Source organism: Molothrus aeneus, chromosome 5, assembly GCF_037042795.1.
Source record: "Molothrus aeneus isolate 106 chromosome 5, BPBGC_Maene_1.0, whole genome shotgun sequence".
NCBI classification, from domain to species: Eukaryota; Metazoa; Chordata; class Aves; order Passeriformes; family Icteridae; genus Molothrus; species Molothrus aeneus.
In genome coordinates this window covers 21,875,580-21,899,051 of record NC_089650.1, presented here as the reverse complement: position 1 = coordinate 21,899,051, position 23,472 = coordinate 21,875,580, and the positions used below count along the sequence as shown (strand labels likewise).

General features: G+C 39.1%; 1 protein-coding gene across 1 annotated transcript in view; it reads right to left on the bottom strand.

Annotated features, from left to right (window-relative positions):
• Positions 1-23,472, bottom strand: part of GUCY2C (guanylate cyclase 2C) — a 44,028-nt gene continuing 20,556 nt past the window's right edge. The window contains exons 12-27 of the mRNA XM_066550228.1: positions 23,018-23,123; positions 22,471-22,533; positions 21,835-21,906; positions 20,793-20,897; positions 19,523-19,609; positions 15,310-15,442; positions 13,359-13,496; positions 9,286-9,374; positions 8,478-8,569; positions 6,743-6,901; positions 5,174-5,366; positions 4,601-4,775; positions 3,558-3,656; positions 2,690-2,784; positions 1,995-2,071; positions 1-175 (exon numbers count right to left, since the gene is read on the bottom strand). Coding sequence (XP_066406325.1) covers positions 1-175; positions 1,995-2,071; positions 2,690-2,784; positions 3,558-3,656; positions 4,601-4,775; positions 5,174-5,366; positions 6,743-6,901; positions 8,478-8,569; positions 9,286-9,374; positions 13,359-13,496; positions 15,310-15,442; positions 19,523-19,609; positions 20,793-20,897; positions 21,835-21,906; positions 22,471-22,533; positions 23,018-23,123 — 1,858 coding nt within the window. The remainder of the gene's footprint in view (positions 176-1,994; positions 2,072-2,689; positions 2,785-3,557; positions 3,657-4,600; positions 4,776-5,173; positions 5,367-6,742; positions 6,902-8,477; positions 8,570-9,285; positions 9,375-13,358; positions 13,497-15,309; positions 15,443-19,522; positions 19,610-20,792; positions 20,898-21,834; positions 21,907-22,470; positions 22,534-23,017; positions 23,124-23,472) is intronic.

Genomic DNA, 23,472 nt, shown 5'->3' with positions numbered 1-23,472 from the left:
TTAAATATAAGTGGTAAAATTCTCTGTGCTGACCAGTTGCAGGTATTCCAGGGTACCTGATCGGTGGCTACCTACCCGCGAAAGCTCCTGTGCCTTGGATCCTTCATTTTCCCTTTTCTGAAGACTGTTGGTTATCATCTCTGCTAAGTCATCGTGTAACCGCTGCTGATTCTCCCTAAAATCAACAGGATGGGGAAAAAAAATTCAGTGATTCACATGTTTTTGGTGATCCTCAGGTCCCCAAAGATTTTTAAACATTTCTATTCCCACGTTTATCTTAATGTCATTCACACACTACTGATAAAAAGTGGGGACAGGACAAATTCAGGTTCTGAATTTAGGAACAGAAGACGGATTTTCATGTGAGTTTTCCAGATAGTATGGATCAGTGTCTTTGCACAAGAGGTCTGTAGCTGTGTCATTATTGACCTTAAAAAGTCATGATCACTTGCACGAAAAGGAAGACACAGATTCAATCCTAATCAAAACAGTTTGTAGCTTTCAATATCATTACTTTATGACACCAGCTCTCAATATCATTACTTTATGGCACCAGGACTTTAACTATTCAACTTCAGGTGGCCTTCAGTAATAGAGTTGCCATTGTTTCAGAAACTTCTTCAGTATATTTGGCTTTTGCTGGAGTACCCCACATATGACAATTTTTAAGGGGCAATCATATATGAAGAAGTGAAAACAAAAGCATCGTGTGATACAGCTCAAGAGGTACTTTAAATTGTTGAATTTCAGAAGATTGCCAATTCAATAATTCTGATAGTCTCAACAGATCATATTAATTAAAAAAAACCAGTTCTGAATTTACAAAAGAGATGTATCATGAGGTAGTCTTGACAGTATTTCCTGCTCAGCCCAGACTCTTGTACTTTCCATTTAAAAAAACAACAAAGCTCATGAGATTCTGTAGCAGATTAAAAATTTGATTATTTCTGTTTTGTAAATGCCCTGAGAAAACCCTCATATTCCACTTAATCTCCTCTTTTCTCTTAGGGACTGAGAAATTTATTTGTGCAAAGGACACACTGTGAGACTCAAAACTTACAGTGGGAGCAAGCTGTAACATTTACTTATGCATTTCAGGACAAGGGATCCCCATGTATCTGGCAAACACCAATTTGCAATATCATTACTTCAATTTGTAAGGAAACAATGTCATTTCAAAGCAGATGGCAACAAATTTCCACTTACTGAAGAGCAACTGTACACAGGTGTTAAGAGCAGAAAATTAGGAACTTCCACATTTAGTGAGTTTGCAGGAAATAAAAAGATACTTATATGCAAAATATACCCTAAGAAAATGCAACAAGTTTTCCTGACTTCAATTTTGCATAGTTGCTCAAAAACATCACTTCCACTATTGCTACATTTTATTCAATTCTAATGCAAAATGATGGCTCAGCTCCAAAACATCAACCTCATATTTTTTTATTACTGATAATTTCTCTAAATGTTAGAAAGTAATCTCTTGTTTAATTTTTAAAGGCTTTATTCCTGTGCAGTACTACAGTAACTTTGTCCACCTCTTGTAGCAGAATAGTGCTTGAAATCCTGCAAGTTTCCTCTTACAAATTCCTCCACAAAAGTTCACAGGCACAACAGAGCTGCACACTCAATTGTGGTTATCCTCTTCCTGTAGTGTGACACACCGGTGCCACTAGGACTAAACTTGTGAGAATATTATTTTTTTAATTTTCCAGTCCATCTCTTGCTTTTATCACATTAGCAACTTGTCCTGTAAGTCTTACAACATTTCCAAGGCAAAGAAGCTGCTAAACATTTATACAGACAACCTTCAGCACACACACAGTCCCATGTAATGAATATTTACATGTTTATATGCATATACACTATCAAGCCTCTAACAACTGAAGGCAAATTCAATGGTATAAAAAATCCACAATGCCAAGGAACAATAAAGGCTAAAGTGCAAAGAATGGGAACTTCTTCTCCCTTTTCACATAAAAAAACCATCTTACACAGAAGGAGGTGTTGGGAGATTGTATTTCTTGTCCTCAGTACCCGTCAACCAGTAGGTAATTTCTGTTCCTCTGCCCTAAAGAAGAGAAAGCACAATTTTGGGATTAGAATGCAATTTCCTGTAGTTAATTTACTTAAATAATACTCTCTTGCACATTGCCATGTTTGCCTTTGCTTATTTTCAATAATTGATGCTGACAGCAAAGGATTACAAATTAGATGTGAGAAGAAGGAGAATGGGGCAGATGCGGCTGCACTCTCACTTCCTTGTTCCATGACCTGAGACACAAACTGTGGGAGAGGTGAGCTGTGCTGCCTGCCATCAACTCCCAAGGACAGACAAGCAGAATAGATTGAAATAAATGGATTGGTAGATATTAGAACATGAACAAATTAACACTAATATTCAGCTTCCCTTTCAGCAGATGACTTCATTCTACAATCTTCTGTTCCACATGGTATGTTTCATTTATTCTCCACATCTTTATGTTACTTTAATTTATGAATTAGGGAGCTTTTCATTGCCTGAATTGACTTTATAGAAGTGTCTTCAACCACTAGAGACCGTAATACCTATTTTGATCAGTAATCCTTGTTCCCCAGCTGTTAATTGAGTTCTGGGGTACTCTCAGCTATTCAATGCTTTTTAAAATTCCTCTTCTCTGTGTTCATGGTTGCACATGGTAAAGGTTACCTTCAAATACGTTTCTCCTCTCTCTTCGTACTGGAATTGGCAGTCTGTTCTTTTCAGGATGTTAATTGTGGAACCACTTACATGAATTCTTAAAGCTAAAAAAATAAAGAGACAATGAAAGCTCAGCCTGGAAACATCTCACACATATTAAGCATATGTGAAAACTGGTGCTATAACAGAAGCTCCTTCAATTGTTATCATCATAAATTCTGAGAGCCAGATTAAATAAGAAGCAATTACACTGCTGTATGAAAACTCTGACTGCACTACAGAGCATATCCAGGCAGGAATAGCTGGTACAGCTCTTGATCTGAAATACAGGTGACAATGGTATCTGTAGTAGTTAGATGTTAAAAGGGAAAAGAGTAATTGTGAGTGACCTATATAGGGAATGCTCATGTGAAGACACTAGGCAGAAGGAGGAAAAACTGGCTCTTGCCACAGTTCCCTAATGGTAAAGTTGATGACATAATTGCTTCAACTTAAAATACAGAGTCAATGTATTTACACAACAAAGCTGTAATACAATTCTAGGTCAAACTAAAATCTATGGTTCATAGAGTAAAATTAAATTCCAGACACATAAGTATCATATCTTCCAAAGGAACTCAGGCAGTGAACCAGCCTACAAACTCCCTGTTACCAGCACTGAAGCATGAACAGGGAACAACTTTCATTGCCCAGTGAAGTGCCCACTGTCACTCTGGACAATTAAATAATTGATAATCAAAACAAATATGGCTTCTTTATCTTTAAAACTTCTGCAAGCTGATAATATATTGTTCTCATCTGGAAACAGACACTTCAGTCACAAATTAACCAATAGCCTTTGGTCCTGTTACACTGATAGCTAAAATTAACTCCTTACGCAAGCCTGTGGATTCCATCCGCGAAGCTGTGTTTACTGTATCTCCAAACAAACAGTAACGAGGCATTTTTATTCCAACCACACCAGCCGCACACGGACCTGCAAATGGGATGCAGAGAGGTAAAAAGGGTGAATCAAGAGACTTGATTTATTTGGCAGGTGTCTCATTGCTGCAAAGCACTGCAATGCCTGGGGGAACTCTGCATTCCTCACCAATGGCAATACTTTCTACCTCATTTCCCACAGTATCTTGTGGTCTCCCACTACAAACCAAGCCTAGCTCTGTTATTCTTGCATAATATAATAATATAATAATATAATAAAAAGGACACAGCTGCACAGTGTTAATTGTATTTAAGCAGAATTTCTGTGCAGAAAAAAAGAAGTACATTTATTAACTGTCACGTTTGGAAGCAAGAGAAAAACAGAATAAGCTTCATTTTGCAAGGGTGAAGAGTAGTGCCTCAAGAGGCTTCCCAGTGCCTCAGTCACTTTCTCTGATGTGTTCCTCCCCTGGCAGTTGGTGTGGAAGTGGTTGAGGAATTTCCCAAAGTTGTTGCACTATCTGGAGTTCCCCTTTGATAAAAAGTATTTTTATAGATAAATTAAAACATTAAGTCCCACCAAGACTCAAAAAAAGTTTTGCCTCCAAAAGCATAAAATACAGGCTTTCACCTTTTGCCTAGATAAGCATAGCTGGCCATGACTGATCTCCACTTCAGTCAGAGAGAAATAATCTGTGAAGGTTTATTTGATACAACTGGTTTAATCACACCAGGAACAGTGGCTGTTGCTCATGCTGGCTACTGACTTAGGCTGTCAATTAATGGCTATGGGCTATTTCACTGCAGCAGGAGCAAAACAGTGACTTATTTACTTCTGTTACTCTTCCTCTATGTACAGTTTTTTTCAACCTGATTCTTCATGAGGAGTGCTGTGGTATCAGCACTGTGTATGGTGTATTACCAGATCTTGTATGGGTGTTAATTCTGTGCAAAACCAGGCAACAACATTGTCGCCGTTGATGTAGCATTACTGTGTACCAGAGTGAATTCCAATGCGAATCCAAACAGGCAGCCCTGGCAGATGTCTCAGTTCAAAAGATCCCATGAAGCTGAGGATGTCCAGAGCCATCATGGAGATGTCCACTGCGTGCCGGTTGCCATTCCTGTTCGGTAAACCACTCACCACCATGTAAGCATCACCAATGGTCTCCACCTGTGCAAATAAAATCAGAACTTACTGTTTCCAGACATAGAAGAGTACATCTTTAGTTAAAAGCAGAAAGATTTTACCAGATCCTCTTGTTCATGACTAAACATGTCTTCCCCTGAGAACAGGATTTTTTTAGTTTAAGGTAGCTGACATCATTTGGGTATATAAGTGTTTATAACTATACCCAGCATTCCAATTAATGAATGTCTGACCACCCGCTGTAGGAAATTTGGTATAAGTAGGCACACTGAAAGCATATTTAAATGAAGTAATCATTTAAATATGACCTGGTTTTCTTTCTTTTGCTTTGCTTAGAAGGCAGATTCCCAAATCCACCACATCATGCAATTTGATTTTTGTGTCCACTGGTTGTAAATTAGCAGAAGTACAGAGCTAATTACCTTGTAAACATCATGATGGTCAAGAATGTGGTCAAAGTTCTTGTAGATATCGTTGAGCATATCTACCACCTCCATAGGGGTGCTGTATTTGCAGAGTGTGGTGAAGCCAACAATGTCACTGAAGTAGATTGTGACTTCTTCAAACAGCTCTGGTTCTACCAGGCCAGTCTCCTTCAAAGACTTTACTACTGGCCTGTGGAAATAGAGAAGACAGGAACACAGATGACTAGGGTTTACTATTAAAGGTATTTTTTAATGCAACCTAATTGCAGTATTGCTTTCTGTGTAGGAAACATTAAATAGTTTGCTGAAAACTGCCATTGTAATCACATTTTAGATGCCCATAATGCCTTTCAGCCAGGGACCTCAAAGCACTTACTAAAGGTAATTAATGCACTACAGACTTTCAACATCCAAGTGTGTGACTAGTCATGAGGAAACTGAGACCCAGGCAACTGAGCTTCTTGGTTAAGGTCAGAAACAGGGATATTGAGTCAAATTTAAAACTGAAATTCTGAACTTCCTGATATGTAGACTACATTCTACCCATACAATAAGTAAGAACAGACATATTTTTCTGTTTTCCCAGCAGTAATTTCATTATAATAATTACATCAACTCATCCTGATTTCAGATGAGGTATCTTAGTCTGGTAATTTATGGAAGAAAAATTCAATACCATGATAGTCAATGTCTATTCAAGAGGGACCTTCTTTTTCTTGCAATTCTAAATCCAGGGAAATATCTGTTCCTAGTGGTGATACAAGAAGAGAAGAACTGAAAGAGACCCAGAAAATTACAGGTTTTGCACAATGCTGTGTTCCTCTACAATGAAATGGTAACAGACTGGTAGGAACAACAAAGAGTGGAAGGAGACACGAATTCCTTGTTGAACTATCTATACAGCCAGATCGTTCCTGATTTCCCCAAAAACTGTATTCAACACACACTTTTTTTTTACTTTTTTTTTTTTTGCTGATGAGTCATAAAATCAATAACTTGACAACTGAAATACCCTTTAAACTAGTAATGACATACCAGGATAGTTTTACTATTCCAAATGTGCACAATACCAAAATTACTGGTATTGCCAATATTAGAATGTCAATAATACTTATCCTATAGCATACTCCAGAGAATCCATCTAACCCATTATGGCCCAGCCAACCTCAGCCCCTCTCTTGCATTGCTAAACCCCAGCCTGAAGTTGGACTCCACTCAGTGCTCTTTAGCTGAAGACCCTCCTTCTAACCAGCAGAGCAGAGCTCTGTGATGTGGGATCACTGTAGATCTGTGTTCCCTGGAAGGCAGTGAAAGAGAGGCTTGTGCTGGAAAGGGGGATCCCATGCATGAAGAAATGTTGAGCAAGATAATGGGTCCCAATACCATCTTGGCATGAAACTCTACCATAGAGTGGAGAGCTCAGGGACAGCTGCTTCTTCTTTCTTTTCTCTCAGGATTAGATTAGATGGGAAGAAAATAGAACATAAACATTAATCCCATCCCCTACTCTGCAATAATTGTATGTATGTAAATAAAATGCCAGCAAAAATCCTCCTGGCCAGTTACCTTGGAAGTAACATGAAATTAAGCCTGTCTGCTCTGTCTCTCTCTGCTTTGTACAGCTCTGTCCTTTCCTCCACCAGGTGTTCCAAGTTCCGAGAGTACAGCTGTAGACGCCGGATCAGGGTATCCATATAGCTTTCATTGGTCTGGCCATGGAAATTACTGCAAATAACAGAATTACACAGGAGTCAAGAAGAAAGACTGATAGATGGACATTGTTGAGAGCAGCTAAAAGGAGGCCAAAAAGCAGCAGCAGACAACTTCTCCAGTGTTTGACTTCCCTGTAGTTAGAGTGCAAAGTGCCTCAAGTGCGTCGTTCTTTTGCTTGCTTGGAGGCCTTATGTAAATGAAAGTCTATAATCCACACTTGTCAGTTGGAGCTGGTAATTCTTAAAGCACCCTTCAATCACCTAATGTTGTCTATTCCAGATTACTTTACAATCTGCTAATATTGTCTATTCCAGATTACCTTAGTTAACCCAGGAGCATTCATTTATAAAAAGTAACTGGGAAGCTCAGATTCTGAGAAGAAGCTAAAAATAGTAGGTAGAAAACTGCACATAATGTTTAGATGGGGACTGCAGCAGAAGAATTAAGACAATTTGGGGCTGTCTGTTTAGAAGACCAAAGAATACAGTGGAACAATGAACAGCCCCAGGGCTAATTTTGCTCACAAAATCCTGCAGACTCAAGCCTACTAACCCCTGGAAGCAGAAGTGTGGTAACATGAGCCACTCAAACCCATGTTTGTCTGGGCAGCCTGCACTCACCAAAGCAGTCTGAAAGTAATTGGGACCAGGCTGACTGGAAGAGCCAGATTAGTATTGTATCCAACAGGACTTCAAAATCACTCTTACTTCAAACAAATTTTGTATCAGGGATTCATCATCTTAGACCCACCCATATTGCATGTGACAAGAGGTAACCTCTTTGCTTTTGTAGGATGGAGGCTTAGGAGCTGAACCAGGAGGCCTTTATATTCAGCTGCAGAAAGTTTATTCAGCTGATACATTGTTATGCATAGTACAGCTGTCCTGCCCATGTAAAATGTAAAATGGTGCTGTTGGGGTTTGTTGATTGGGAGAGCCTTAAAAACTGGAAGCAATGACCCAGGAGAAGTGATTAAAAGCTCATGGTTTGGTCATTGAAATAATTAATTCAGACCAATGTTCTGCAGGAACAATGCAGCATTGTCCAGGTGGAAGGCCTGTGTAACCCCACTGGGTTTATCCAGCTATGAGCCTTATTATTTCCCCACAACTTTGTACCACCAGAGCCCTGTAATTAATACTTGTGTGTTACAACTCAGCATTTCTAGTCAGCTTAATATGGGACCATCCAAACTTTCAAATCATCATTCAAACATCTATGTGCATTCATTTACCAAAACTTAAATGACATGAGTCACTATCTAACTCTTGACTCGAGACAAGGAGGGAATTACTTGATTGGTGAAAATCCCTAATTATCCAGCTTGCTACTTTCATAATATACCAATCTGAAGTATGGTGATCATCTCACCCTCACTCAACTAGGAAATTGTACAGAGGTGTATGTATACATAACATATGCACATGCTCACCTACTTTTCTGCCAAAGAATAAAAGAGGACCTAAATGAAGACATTAAGGTTTTTCACTGACTGAATCATAATCATATCAATTTACACACTTAAAAATATGAGCTTTCTAATAGAGAAGGAGTTTGGAGCATCTTACAAAAAGCCCCTGCTACTCACCTGAATATTTTAGCCAGAGTACTCTCAATTTTCTTAAAGTCAGGCCTTTTCTCTGGATCCTCCTCCCAGCAGTTCTCCACTAGTGTATATACCTTCAAACAAAAATTTAAGGAAAGGTCTACCCGAGTAATGGATCTTGACAGACAGTAGTGCTAAACAGCACTAGTTCATTAGGGAATTTCTGGTTACTCTTGACTAGCAACATATTAAATTGTGTGACTAACTGTCTTGAACCTATGGTTAGAACACTCATTGCAGGCATCTCAACTCTGTGATGACTACTGACATGATCTTAACTCGAATTTGCAATATACAAATGAAAGGCAAGTGAATGGATCCAGTCTTGCAGACTGGTGTCAGACAGTTACTGACATGGTGGTAAATGCTGTGGTAATTTCCAATATCCCATGTATGGGATTTTTCTGAAACTGGTGATTCAGCCAAAAAGAATGGGACTGATTGATGAATATGTGAATATCTACAATACAGACATTTTCATCCACACAAGAAGCCATAGGGACTACACCAGTGAAAAGAGGTATACTTGAGGTGTAATTCATCCCATCTCAAAGATACCTAGAAGAGGTCAGAAGAGTGAGAGCATAAATGTCTATTTGTTTCCAGTGAAATAATTTCCATGACTCATATTCCACATTGCTGCTAACAACTATAGAACGCAATTTCTTGCCACAAGTTAGGGCCTTTGGAATAAAATGCATAGGTTCCACCTTCCCATGATCATAGGCTTTAGTTTGGCCAGGACTTCCACTCTTCACCCAGAAAATGGCTTTGTTAATTATTAGCTTACTTCCGCCTGCCTTTCTCCCACTGTTTCCAAGGTCAGGTCTGGTCGGAAAGGCTTTACTCCTTTGCAATTCTCCACTCTGTAAAGTTTCTCTAGTACACAAAAAAGATCAAAGTTTTAAACAAAAAAGCATAAGAAGGACATTGTCATTGTCTATAGCAGTCTATGCTGTTACAAGGTACTGTACAAACAGAACTCTTGACCACAGTTCCCTCATTTTGATGTGAATTTCAACTTTGAAGCTTTTCTAAATATATGGCACAAGACCAAAAAAGGTTGGCTTGAAGGTCCCTGAAAGCAAAACAAATAGAAATGTACATGAGTATTTACTGGTCACAGCAGATCCCGTGGTTATGGCATCTTCCCAAATGAATGTTGGGCATTATTAGTGTGCCTCTCAGCATGAAGTATAATTATAGTCAAAAACAATGTGAAAAGCCCATTGCAACTTGATCAAAAGTGTGGAGACATACGCCGCTCATTAGAGCAGTTCAAATCATCCTGCAGATGCTTAACTTCCTTAAAACTAAGCTATTCATATAAATGGGTTAAAAGCATTGCATTTGTTAACTCATTTGTACTCCTAGTCATAAAACCCATTCTATGAAAGTTATTTGGACTCTGAACACATCAAAATCAGGCTGCATTTGCACAACTCAATTTAAGCACAGTAAGAGAGAACTAAAGCAAAAACATCTTCCTTTGTCTTTTTCCTGCAGACTTCAAAAATTCCAGGGAAAGTAAGGTGTTTAAAAAAGAGAAGTAATTTTTTACCTCTGGAGTTAAGGGAAATTGAAAGGGATTTGTGAATCAGAACAGATTATTTATATTAATAATGTCTGATTATATTTTGGATACAATTTTACTGAAGGAAGCATATAATGACATGGGGAAGATCTATAATTGCACTGGTCTAGGGCAGCTACAGATGCCTAAACATGCCAATGTGCATGATCACCCCAAAATGATATGGCAGCTTCCGACTTTTTGGTACAGAAATTACAGACTAGAGAAGGAGCAGGAAACTTGAGTCTCCCAAATGCTATAGAGGTGAGAAACTGCTGAGAAGTCTTCTGTGGGCTAAGAGACAAGAAAGTCTGTGTAGGGCTCATGTATGCAGGAGGAATGTGCTGGCTTTCCATGCTTGGACACACACCTGAGAGAGGAAGTAACAGCACCTATTAGCAATGCTGCAATTAGTCAGTGACAGAAAGTAGTGGAACAAAAAGGCAGCTTGAATTGAGCATTGGTACGTGGCAAGATTTCAGAGTCTTGAGCAGTGAATGAGGTGTTTCTGCAGAAGAGTGGAGTAACCAGATGGGGAACAGCTTCTTGCAGAGATGTCAGTGAAAAGGACTATGACCTACTTCTACACATTAGAAATCCAGTTCTGTATACCTCTCATGGGACTTCTTCTCTCTCATTAGCAGTAATATTATTCTACATTAAGTTGATTGATACATATTTTCATGTTGAGAAAATTGGCTCACAGAGTAACTGAAAGTAGAGTTTAATTTTGCTAAGTTGGTGGATGGAGCTCAGGTATGGGGTTTTTTAAAATAAGTCTTTTAAAGTCTGAACACAATCTTAGCTACTGTCATTTAAGCCTGGAGAAGCAGTTATATCAGTTATCCTGAAATATTAATATAATGTCTTCTAATTTGCAGAGACTAACTTCTGATAGCCTAGCCATTGAAAGAGTTTCTCTTGTGACTTAAAACCAAATGAATCTAACATACAACAGGGACATTTCTTCATCCACTACCACTGACTCTAATTTGGTACTTTTCCCCCTCTTTTTATCTTGGACATTTGTAAATTAATGGTCACCCCAAGTTTAAGCTACTGTCTTCCAAAATTAGATGATGCCACAAGCAAAATGCAGAAGTGTTTGAATAAGTTGGTTCACTGTCTTGCTCATCTTGGCTAATGAATGAATCAGGCATTTAAATGAGGAGCGACTTTAGCAATATGTAATAAAACTAATTCCTTTCTGTTACATGAAATTTGATGAACTGATGAACATTTTACTCAACTTGCATAAACAAAAATCAAGAATAATACCAGAAGCCATTAGACCAGCAATGTGTATCTAGACATCTAATAATGCTTTTATGGAAAAAAAGTTTTGTGGAGAAAACAATCTCCTTGGTGAATGGAAAATGTAAAATTTCACCTGAAATTTACAAAGCAGATTATTTTTTTAAATTACAGTGGACCCAGACTTAGCAAACAGATTTCACGCCTAGTAAATTTGTTGTTGTTTTACCTCACATGCTAATATGTAACCATCTCCAGCAACATCACTTAGGCGCTGTTAGGTACCTAGCTTAGGTGCTACAAAATCTTTAAATTCCATTGATTGCCCTCTTGCTGTTTGAAAGGGACAGTCTTTCCAAAAAGACAGAATACAGCATTAAGACACAGGTCAAAGATAAAACAAGGAACCAGGTTCTGGCTGTGACAGCCAGGGTCAAAGACAGAGCAGTGAGGATGCCACCACATCTCAGAAAAGCAAAGAAACACTATGTCTGAGACTAACTTAATAGCATTAACACAACACAGAAAGACTGCAAATGCTCAACAAGCCATTAAAAGAATGTAGCTTGCTATAGATTTGCTTTACAAGTCAAAATGAGCAAGGCAGGGCATTGCTCTTTCTACATGTTGGCAATATCTCTAAAATTCTTGCATTCATAAGGATTGTGCCTGCCTCTTCCCAAGAAATAGGAATAGAAAGGCTTTATTTTCTCTACGTTTCATTAAGCATGGAATCCTGAACAGTTTGGTTTCAGGAGAACAGACATTTCTAATCTCCATTAGATCTACATTTCTGTTATAGAGTTGGTGATGTCAAAAACTGTGTTTCCCCAAATATGAACACAGATTTGTGATAGTGTAGGACGATGAAGATGCCCAAGAAATTATTCTCAAATGTGACTCAGTAAAAGGGCTATTAGACTGTCAAGCTGCTGCTCTAGATGTTTTAACAAATGTGAGGCGGATCTAACAGAATGACTCAGAGGTAAAGGCTATGTCTAAATTTGTTGTTAGTAACTGTTGTTAGTCACTAGGAATATCCCAAACCCACACATGTTTCTCTGTCAGTTTTAGTACATAATAATGCCTGGATCCTGGGAATTGGGATTGACTGGGCTGGATAGGAGTGGATATTGTCCCGGTTTTAGCTAGGCTAGTTAATTTCTTCTCAGAGACTGTTAGCATGTTGTGTTTTGATTTTGGAATAAGAATGGTAACACACTGATGTTTTGGTATTTTGCTAAGCTGTATTTATCCTAAATGAAGGACTTTTTTTTAAACTTGTTTCAGGTCCCCTGCCAGTGAGGGGTTACTTTATTTTCAATTATTTAACTGTTCTTATCTCAACCTGTAAGTTTTACTTTGATTCTCCTCCTCATTCCACCAGGGGGATGGATGGTACAGAGGGGAGGTTGAGCAAGTGGCTGCATGTTGCTTAATTCCCAGCTGGGCTTAAAACCACAACAGCTACTCAAAAACAATGTCCTAAAATGCACAATACAGGGTTTAATAGATGCACTACAGGAGGAGATTATTTTTCTGACAGAAGTTAAATTGCTAAAGTTAATTATAACCAGCTTGAATGAAGTCTGAATTGCCAGTTTTTAAATGCCAACTGTTCTTGTGTCATGCAGCTGAGTTTTTGTTTTTCTGTGTTGACAATGCTGATTTATGCTGCCTAAAATAAATGGCATATTACATGTTGTTTCCAAGTCAAAATAGAAAAACCTTTGAGGCCTTTAAATGTTACAGTAAGTCTGGACAGCATTGTATAATGTTAACTTCTGTAATGCTGGGCTCAAGGTGAGAAGGAAGAGGAAGGGCAAGAAAACTCAATGCAAACTTTAGTTACAGAAGTAGGGACACTTGCCCCCACAGTGAGATCCTTCAAACAGGCTCTTCATTCACCACAGAGAAAGGAGCAGCTGTTCAAGCAGTTATCAGAGACAGTGCCTTTCAGAAAACATGGAGAATGGGCCAGTTACAGCTACAACCATCCCAGAAGGCTGCAATAGAGGGGAGTCCAGTGGAATTACCTCTGTTGTCCCAGCAGTGTTTGGTGTAGAAGGTCTCTCTGCGCAGGATGATTTCTTGTGCAATGATCCCATAGCTGTACACATCACCCTTCTGAGATACATCAGCATGCCGGAGATGCTCAGGAGCTGTCCACAGGTCTGAGGATACAGATGGCAATGCAGGATGATGTAAAGGGGAAAGGAGAGAAGCAATTGCAAAAAAGGGTGATCCTTCTCAGACCATCCACTGGCTATAACGATATTTCCTTTTACTCTTTTCATATCCAATCCAGAGCCCACTGCTATTGTGTATTTCCTACTTTAGCATTTTTCTTGAGAAGCTGACATCAATACAGGTTAGATAAAACTCTGATGTAGTTTTCAGTTTTCTGGGATTTGCTGACCCTGCTACTTTCCACTGTAGATGCAGACTCTTACACCTTCAGAAAAGTTATGTTTATTGGCAATGAACTTGCTCTTCTTAGCTACGTTTCAAAGGCTTCTTAGAAGTAGCCTATGCATCTGGATAAGACCAAGGAGTGCCAGTGCTATAATAAAAATACTCTGAGCCATAAATTATTGAGCTAGGAGGTGCAAGGAGTTTTTATAAACAGTGTCTGATAAAAAGACAGCAATATTTCCCAATGACCTTGATATCATGAAGCTATTGAAATAATTTTCAAGTGCTTTTGAGTCTGACATAATATTACCTGCTCATAACTACTTGCCTTCTACAGAAATTATTAATCTGTATTTCTAGTGTAATGAGTATACGCTGCACCTCAAAACCAGAATGCTGCCATGGTACAACAGCTGTGACATACTGGTGACATAACACAACAGAGACCTGAACACAGTGACCATGAAGACAGTGTTATGATATTAGGCTGTAACGTCCAGCCACAATGAATCTGTGGATCTCTTGTGAAACACTGAGTTTTCATCAAGGACATAAACTGAGTAGCCAGAAATTTTGAGTCTGTTTACAAGCAATAAAAGAAGATAAATACATTACAATGTACTACTACTACTACTACTACTACTACTACTACTACTACTACTACTACTACTACTACTTTTTTAAAAATTTAAATTAAGAATTAATAGAATATTTATGTTCAGTGAACTTTTCTTAGTCCTTTTTAATGTTCTTATTGCTACTCTTGAGTATGTTTGTGTCTTAATGTAAAAATTTTCTGCAAACTTGTTGCAACCAGTTTCTTTTCAGGTCATATGCTGCAGTTGCAGCACAATGCTGTGCTTATTATACTTCAAGCTCTACTCTACATATTCATATGACATAATTTCAGATGGGCTCATCTTTTCACTCCAGATCAAGTAAGAAGGAAAAGATGAGTAGAAAGGAGTGTTCTATTTTACAGAAATATTCTATGAATGTGAGGTGAATAGAAAATGTAGAGAAAAGCCATTAATATTATTTCAATGTGGCTGAGCATATATTATGAGATTCCTAACTAAGGAATAAGAAACAGAGTTATCATCACATATCAATACAGATTTTTTCAAGGATTATCAGAGTCATGTCTGTTACTGTTTAAATGATATCAAGGAGCACCATGGTAACACATGTATCTAGTCAATTACAAGATTTATGGTAAATTAACTCTTTTTTTTTTCTTCACACAGTTTCAGTACTACTGCTGAGAAGAGCTGTTTGCATGAAGGACTTCGATACTGAAAATGTTTCTCACATCTCAATCACAGGTGAAATCTCTGTTTTCTAAACTAAAAGCTGAATATTCATCTTTCCTTTGTTCTCACACTGTCTGCTAGTAATTCTTCCATTGTGCTATGTCAGTTAAAAGGATATAATGGCTGCTATAATATGAATCAAAGTTGCATTGTTTTCTACTGTGTACAAGACGTAATTAGACCCTACTGGTCTATGAAGATAAGAAAATTCCACTGGGTTGGAAACTGTGAAGGAGAGTCCAGTCAGGCATCTTTTTACCTTTCCTTGGAGGCAGAATTGAATTACAGCCAAAATCAGTGATCTTCACTACCATGCGATTGTCTACTACACAGTTTGTGGATTTGAGTCGACCATGGACTTCAGTTTTGCTTGAGTGCAGGTAAGACATCCCCTGTGGTTGAGAGTAAAAGAGAAAGAAAGCACAACTACATGTGGGACACTCAGATGTTACCAGACTCAACAAGAATGTGAATATTAGCATAATATCTGTGCAAGTAATTAGATGGACTTCATCTGCAATGGATATGCATAAATCACAATTCCCTTTCATATTATTATTTTAAAAAGGAGACTTTCCAAGGTCTTAGGAACAGTCAATATTGAGAAATGAGGAAGTGGGTCATGGGAGGCCATTCTTACTCTTAGTTAACAACAATCTGACATACCATCTTGGTTTTGTCAATATTAGAGCACATGTAATTAAGGAAATGTATTTCCTCCCACAAAAGTTTTAATTTCACTTGCAATAAATGTCTTTGGGTAAATTTAATATAGATTTCTTGGAATGTCACACAAAAAGTGCTTCCAACTACACGTTCATCCAACGGACACAAGAAGTGTGAGAGGAATTGCTTCTTATGTCTGTATTGTCTTTGAAGATCACCATACACGAGAAATGTTTTCTGAAACATTGCAGCAGATCCTGTAATTGCAAAGCAGAGGGCTCCAGAGCAGTCAATGCAGAGAGTGTCAGATGATGCACTAGTGCTTAGATCAGACAGAGGATCAGATTAGACAGACATAAAGGTCTCTGCTGACCTGACTGTTTATGGTTTTCTCTGTACAAGGCAATACACAGCAGTTATCCATGAGCTAAACCTGAAGTGAGCATGAGGCCTGGCCAGTACAGTTTCATCTTTATCTCCTGAGATTCAGACTCCTGACTCACAACACACAGTGGCATACAGAGGTGTGTAGCTTGCCCCTTTTTACTCATTGCCTCTAAATTATCTGATCTAGCCTAAGACACTCAAATATGGTGCAATGCATGAGAAGGGGCTAGCACTGAGGCACAGCAGGCAAAGATTATTAAGTGGGTGTCAACTGAAGAAGGGAGTAGTTATGCTAATTTGTACCGTCTTGCTATTATTTATTCTGTTTCATTTCACTCTTCTGAACTACTTAAACTCACACCAACTTATAACCTACTGCTGGTTGTTCTTCTTCCTATAGCCCTCATTTCTTCGTGCTCAGTATATGAAGTGCAATCTCTATCCTGTGGCAGTTAGAACAGGTATGTTATATCTGTTCAGTTTCTTCTCTGAATGATCTTCCACTTAGGCTCCTACATGTATAGCTCATCCTTTTCTATAACTGGTAGAATCTCATCAGGGTTACATGGCTCATGTGGTCATGATACACTGTATGACATGCTGGGTTTTCTTTTCAAATACTGGGTTACTCCTAATTGGGAATGGATCAGCAAATGCTACAAGAGATCACCGAGATACAAGCTGAGTTTTGGGCAGAGTAGGTGTATGCCTGAGACACAAGCTGCCTGCAAAAGATGCAATCTCTGGAGAATGCTGTTGGACTGGTTATCCTGGACCTATCTAGACCATGCCAAATTTACAGAGATTGTGCGCACACTATACCCAAGGAACAAATTTCTTGATTAAGCAGCTTTTAGCATGCAGCCCTGATGACACTACCCAGGATGTTTTGCCTGCTTTAGGCCCTTTTTCCTCCATCAACGCCTTCTTCCAGCTCCTGCTTTCATTAGCCACAAAATATTTCCATTACTGCAGCAGAATTCCCAATAAGTATCAGCATCAAATGACAGGCAAAGGTAATTTAGATTTCCTTACCCCAAGGCTTTCTTGTTAACAACTTCTGGAGGCAAAGGTCTTGTAAATGTCCCTGATAAAATTTTCCTCTTTCCTCCCCACTAACATAGGCACCTACCTGAAAACACAGAACCTATTAAAAACCCACAATGTGATTTTCAAAATTTATAATGGCTTTCAGTACAATAGTTCCAAATATTTGAGCATTCTTGTAACCTTTGCTCTGGAGCTCTGAAGCTTTAGTTCTGACTGACAAACCTTTTCCTGGCACAATGCAAGAATATTACAACCCCTTGCACAATATGCTGCAGCAGCCACTTATTTAATAAATAGTATTGCAACGACAGTGTATGCACTAATAACTACAAGGCTTGATTACTGCAATTCTCTCTCAGCAGACCTTACATCAGAGCTCTTTGGGCACATGGCCAAATCCATGTAGTTATAAGGTGCTCCCATCAATCCAAGAGGCAGCTACAATAGCAAGAAAGAAATAAAAGATGGAGGGGGGGAAGTAAACTGAATAGATTTAGGGCTTCCTCTTTGGCCACATCACCTTTTCTATTGAATTAGAGACTGCTCCAAGAATAGTCATCACTTGGCTGTTTGCTCCAGGGAATACAGGAGACCCAACCTTTGTTCAGAAACAGATGCAGCAGCTTCTCAAGCAAGCATAGTACAAGGACTGTTTGGGCCATGGTAAAAGCAGAGTGTATGAAAGTGGCGGTGTGGAGGGGGAGAAGCATCTCAAAAGGAAGGCAAAGGAACACCAGGTCATAAGTATTTTAATAGTCTGGAGAGCTGCAGCTGGACTTGAAAAGGACAGATACTGAGATGAGAGGAACTGGAGTTGAGAGGCCATGAAATTACTTCTTTAAAAAGAGAAGCCATTCAAGTAAATATAGACATGGTGCTTGGAGGTTTAGAAGATATGGTTTGGAAAAAGCAATACTAGAATTTCATGGAAATGTGTAGGTCCCAGAAGCTTCACCATAGTATCAAGGAATAGGAGAGTTGGCAGGTCATCCAAACAACAGTAATTTTCCTGATAATCCTAGGTACATACAAGTTTTCATGAAGAGTTTGTGAACCATCTCTCCTAACAGCTAATAATGCTCAGAAGCCATGCCACATAACAGATGCTTTGTGCCAATCCATCCTCAGGTGCCATGTCCCCTTTACCAATGGTGCAGCAAATGACTGGCTGTGCAGTCTCAGCATAAATGCAGTCATTGGGCATTTGGTCACTCCCTTCAGAGGGACTGGGATTTTTCTTTCCTCATAAACAGAGACAGTACTAATCATTATTTTCTAAGGAAACATCTGAAGGTGATCTGAGGGTACAAAGGGTTAAAAAATACCCTGGGTTTTGAGGAGGAAGAGAAACTCCTCTGCTATTTTAAATGAAACTTTAACTGAACGTTAACTGAACGTGAAAGTCATTATCAAGGCCAACAAACTGTGACAATTTGGATTAAGTGGGCTTTAATAAAGCACAAGATTTTCAATATCTCTTTAGAACAGACACAGTGGAGTCATTCATAGTGGAGACCAAATCTGAACTGGTGCATGTAGGAAAATAGGAGGCCTGTTCAACTCAAACCAGCTATAGGAAGAGGAGAGCAGCTGAGCCCTAGCAAAAAGACTCAGATTGTGGAGGGGATTCTCTACATTATCTGTAGAGGCATAATGAATTATTACACCAGTGAATTACAAAGGGTCCTTACCTACTAGCTAAACAGTTACAAGTGTCTAATGTAGAACAGAATTTCTTTTACTGTGCATATTGATTTTTCCTACTGCAAGGACCTAAAAAGCAAAGATCTGTTGAAAGCTACTGAAAACCAGCCTTGGTTTCTGTACATGACTAATTTTTTCCCTCTCCAACTGCTTGAAATGGATAGCTGTAGTGAGAAACTAGAGTATTTCACTCTAATGAGAAAATCACGATGCTACATGAACAGCTTGTTTAGAAAAAGTTGATCCCATCTCAGGATAGATATTAGAATAAGTCTGTGATTTGAAAAAATACAGTTTTGCTCTGTATGCTTTACCTGAGGTCACAAAGCAGTGTGTTTTGCAGAGCTTGTGACTACATCAGCCCTACTTATCAGAACCACTGGTCAGCAGATTGTAACCCTCTGATCTCTGGGCCACATTTCTTTGGGGTATACTTCATTTGTTTATTTATAAATAGCCCCAGGCCAGTTCTGGCCCCTATTTCCTCCTTCAGTCTGAAAGCCACTGGTTTCTCCTGCCTCAGATAACTGTCCCCAGAAGAGAACAGGCTGGAAGGGCATACAGCTCTAGGAAAGAAGAAGACTTTGAGAGCTACGCTTCTCAGAGGATCAGTTCTGCAAGACAGGACAGGCTGATTTACATTGCACTGTCAGCAGTCCACTTACCTTGGCAATATCATACATGACAGAGATTTTAAATTCCCAGTCCATGAACGTGCCATCAGGGTAGGATATTTTATCATTTAAAACATCCTGTCAAGAGAAGAAAATTTTTTCAGGGAAAAAGCAGAAGATGAGATATGGGTGTACAAATTGCATGCCTTTCAACCAGCAACTTTGGTTTTTATAGAGAGTACATGCACTAGAACAGAAGTTGACTCAAAAAATAGGGAATATTAAATATATATTAAGTTTAGACAGAGCTAGAAAAGTGGGGACTACAGAAAAGAGAGGTTTCTGCAATTAAAAATAGGTTGTGAATTCGGTTTTCAAAACAAGTTTTTAATAACACAAAATAGCTGAGAAACAAATGGTTAAGTTGTGCAAGAGGAAGGGAGAGGATTTTCCATGTTTTGTGCTCACAGTCCATTTCCTACCAATTTACTCCTAGCCTAACAAGTTCAAAGTAAACTGTTGCTTTATCTTTGCCTGCCAGTCATTTGCAGTTCTTTCAGCCACGATGACATCCATTGATAAAGGTAAACTTCCATGAGTATGCCAGTTTACCAGAAAATAACTTAGAGAACAATTATTTTGCTGCCTTGCTGTGAGTTTGTTCCAGAGACCACTGCTACTGATGACAGTCTTTGTATGATCACAGAAGCAGAGACAATATATACCCTCAGAAGAGCTGATGATTATCACTTCATGATTGGCACTGAAATAATATTGGTAGTAATAAACCAGTAATAAAGTAGTAAGTCTTTCCATATTCTTGATGGCATCAATTTACCATTTCTTTTTATAAACAAAAAATAAGGGTTATTTTCCCTTATAATGCAGAACTTGCCATTTTTCTCCCTTACTAATATTGAATATATTATTTTTTTCTGTCCTTGCATACTGTGGTACACAAGCACATCAGCAGAGACAACAGCTACAGATTGGAAAATGAAGAACAAGTTAAATCCTATATGCTTCCAATAGGGGACACAATACCAATACTGGCTGTTACTGTGGCCTGGGTCTGTACTTTTCCTTGGCTCGCCCTCACCTCGTCCTCTTGCTGCTGAGAACCATCAAAGTGACACAGCAGAAACTGGGGAGGGACAGAGAGGGCCAAGCAAGGGAGAGGAAACTTAGAATCAGCAACCTGCCACCTCTTGCTCAGTCCATGGCTGCTGCATGAGGGTCAAAGACAGAGAGATGGGGATTTCTTTTCTTACTTTGAAATTTGATAATTTGGGGGTAGAAGGAGACCCTTAAAATTCTTTACCCGCAAAGAACCTCTTTCGCAGTATTCAATCACCCCAAAGATCATGGTGTCTATCTTCACAGTGCCATAGAACTTGGTCAGGTTGTAATAATCAATCTGTAGGAGCTGGAGCAGAGACATTTAATCTGTTTTTAAAAGCAATCATTTTTAGTACAGAAACATAGGACATGGATATTTGTGTGACATGGCTTTTTATCTCAGGCCCTGATAAGATGTATGAGTTTCCCTTAAACCAGAGTATGCTAAGGCACTGAGTGAAGTACTTGAAGACATTTGTCATTCCAGAATCTTCTGGATTAGGGAGATAAGAGTGGCTGCTGTTGGGTACTGCAAGTTAATTTTAGAGCCCACTATAGTATCTATTACTGCCTCTCTATCAAACCTCCCAGCTGACCAGAATAGCCATTATGAGTGACAGAATGATGTGAATCAGTCAGTAAATGAGCAAGTAATAAGAATTTAATGATGCTGCATGATATTATGGAGTTTGTCCATTTAAACAGACAACAGTAGTTTACTTTGAGGCATTTTTAGAGTTTACTGAATTCACAATATAGCAGTGTTGTGTAACCATTCAAAAAAAGATGCAGTACTGCAGCCAAATTAATCTCCCATGCTGAAAGAGTCTGTATGCAGAAGCCAGCAGAGAGTAACTTATATTTAAAGAGCTGCACTTGGCATTCAATAATAAGATTTAACTACAACATTCCACTACTGATGAATTAGTATGATATGAGCCAAAAGAGTGCAGTGCCTTTTAGCATCAGCTATAAAAACTGATTAAGTAAGGCCGTATGACAGCACATCAATTATTTCATTCATCCTCAGCTTGACTGGCATACAATTCAGACTCTGAAGTGGTGATGAGATCACATAATAAAGATAAAGTTCATCAAACAATATCCTTTGAGGAATTCATTACCTGTCCACCTCACAAACATGCACAAACATAGGGCCGTTGGAGTTGACAGTGGAAAGCAATGACTTCACTCATAGACCCCATCCCGCCCTGCTGTGTCCAGCTTCTATGTGCAACAGTTACCTTGTTCAGTTCTATTTTTTGCTTTTCTGAGAAATTTCCATCACTGTTTCTGAGATCCTTTAGGATCACCACCTGAAGGAAAAATACCAGTTGGGGAAAAAATCATATGTTTAGTACAACAGCAATTAGTCTTTCTCTTCCAAGAAATGTCTATACAAAGAAATACTTCAGAAACACCTGCCTACTGCTTCACTGTTGGAGTTTCAGTTAATCAGCTAATAAGTACTGGAGCTATATTTTCTTCAGAGGATTTACATCTATCAGTTGTGCAGATTTTAACTTAACAAGAATATACCTCAATCAGGCAGATAGCTCTACTGAATGCAAAAGAATTGCCATGTAAATGGCCTGTTCTCCATTAACCTATTCACCTCTTTAGTACCAAAATGTATCAGATTTCTGGTCCCTGTGTTTATGCTGCTGTACTCCTGGGCCAGGGGTTCATGGAGTCTAATATTTAGCCTTCTGTCAGTAAACAAAATACATAGCAGAAGATCGGGAACAAAGGGCCTACTCCTTCCATAAGAACTAACCATTCTAACCATTCTGCAAGGTCAGGGGAGGTGGAATGACCTCCTCCCAAAACGTGGCCTCCTAAAGTTGAGGAAGGGAGCATGGACACTGCAGTCAGGTTACCTTCTTGTCATACTTGCCCCGGCGAAGTCTCTGGGTGGTGTCACGTCTCTTATCTTCATCAATCTGAGAACAAAGAAGAATAATTAACTTGCAATTATCACCTACTCCTCACTTGACAGGTCCAAAGGGATTAGTAATGTCTGTGTGTGCTACACAGAGAAGCATAAACCTCTCTCTCTAGGGAGGGTCACTACATGCCGCAGAAATTGTGGGACATCCATGTCACTCCCAGGCCCTCCACCTGCTGTTTTCATGCTCTTTGGCATTATAGAGGCATAACAACGCACAGAAAATCATTTGTAACAGAGACTGGAAGTCAATACCCAGCCCATTCCCCCATCATAAAATGAGCTTTACTGATAGGAGTGGGGAATGATCTCTATTTCTTCAATACAGCAAGTGTGGGTTAAAAAAAAAATAAAATTAACAGGTCCCCATCCTACCAGAGCCATAGGGTGCTGTAGTGAGAACATGTCAAAACCCCAGCATTGATTGTCCTTAGGAGACAGAATCCAAGATCCAGCTTTGGACACTGTGCTTCTCTTACCTTTAAACTAACATAACTTGTCTCACTGGTCTCTAGAGGCAGGATTTCCTCAGGTGGTATATGGGACCATTTCTTCCACCGGCGCTCATTATCTCTCCTGTACTTCCTGAAGAACAAGAGAAGCCTTCTGGGACATCCTCCCAGGGAACCGAAACCCACAACAGGAGATTAGGACAGGGAAGCATCTAGCATCAGGATGACACAAGGATGGTGTGACAGGTTGATGAGACTTGAGCAGAAGCCCTGTGGCTCTCATCCAGTTTTCCAGTTTGAGGAAACTCCTTCATTCTCCTAGCTTTGGGGAAGCCTAAATGCTCATTCATTCTGTAGCAGAAGAGAAGAGATTTAGCAGAACAACTGCTAGGCAATTGCCAGAGTCTTGGGGGTGGTCAGAAGAATTTAAAGTATAAAGGACCATCTGGATTTTATCATGTTATTAAATGTACTTGGAAGAG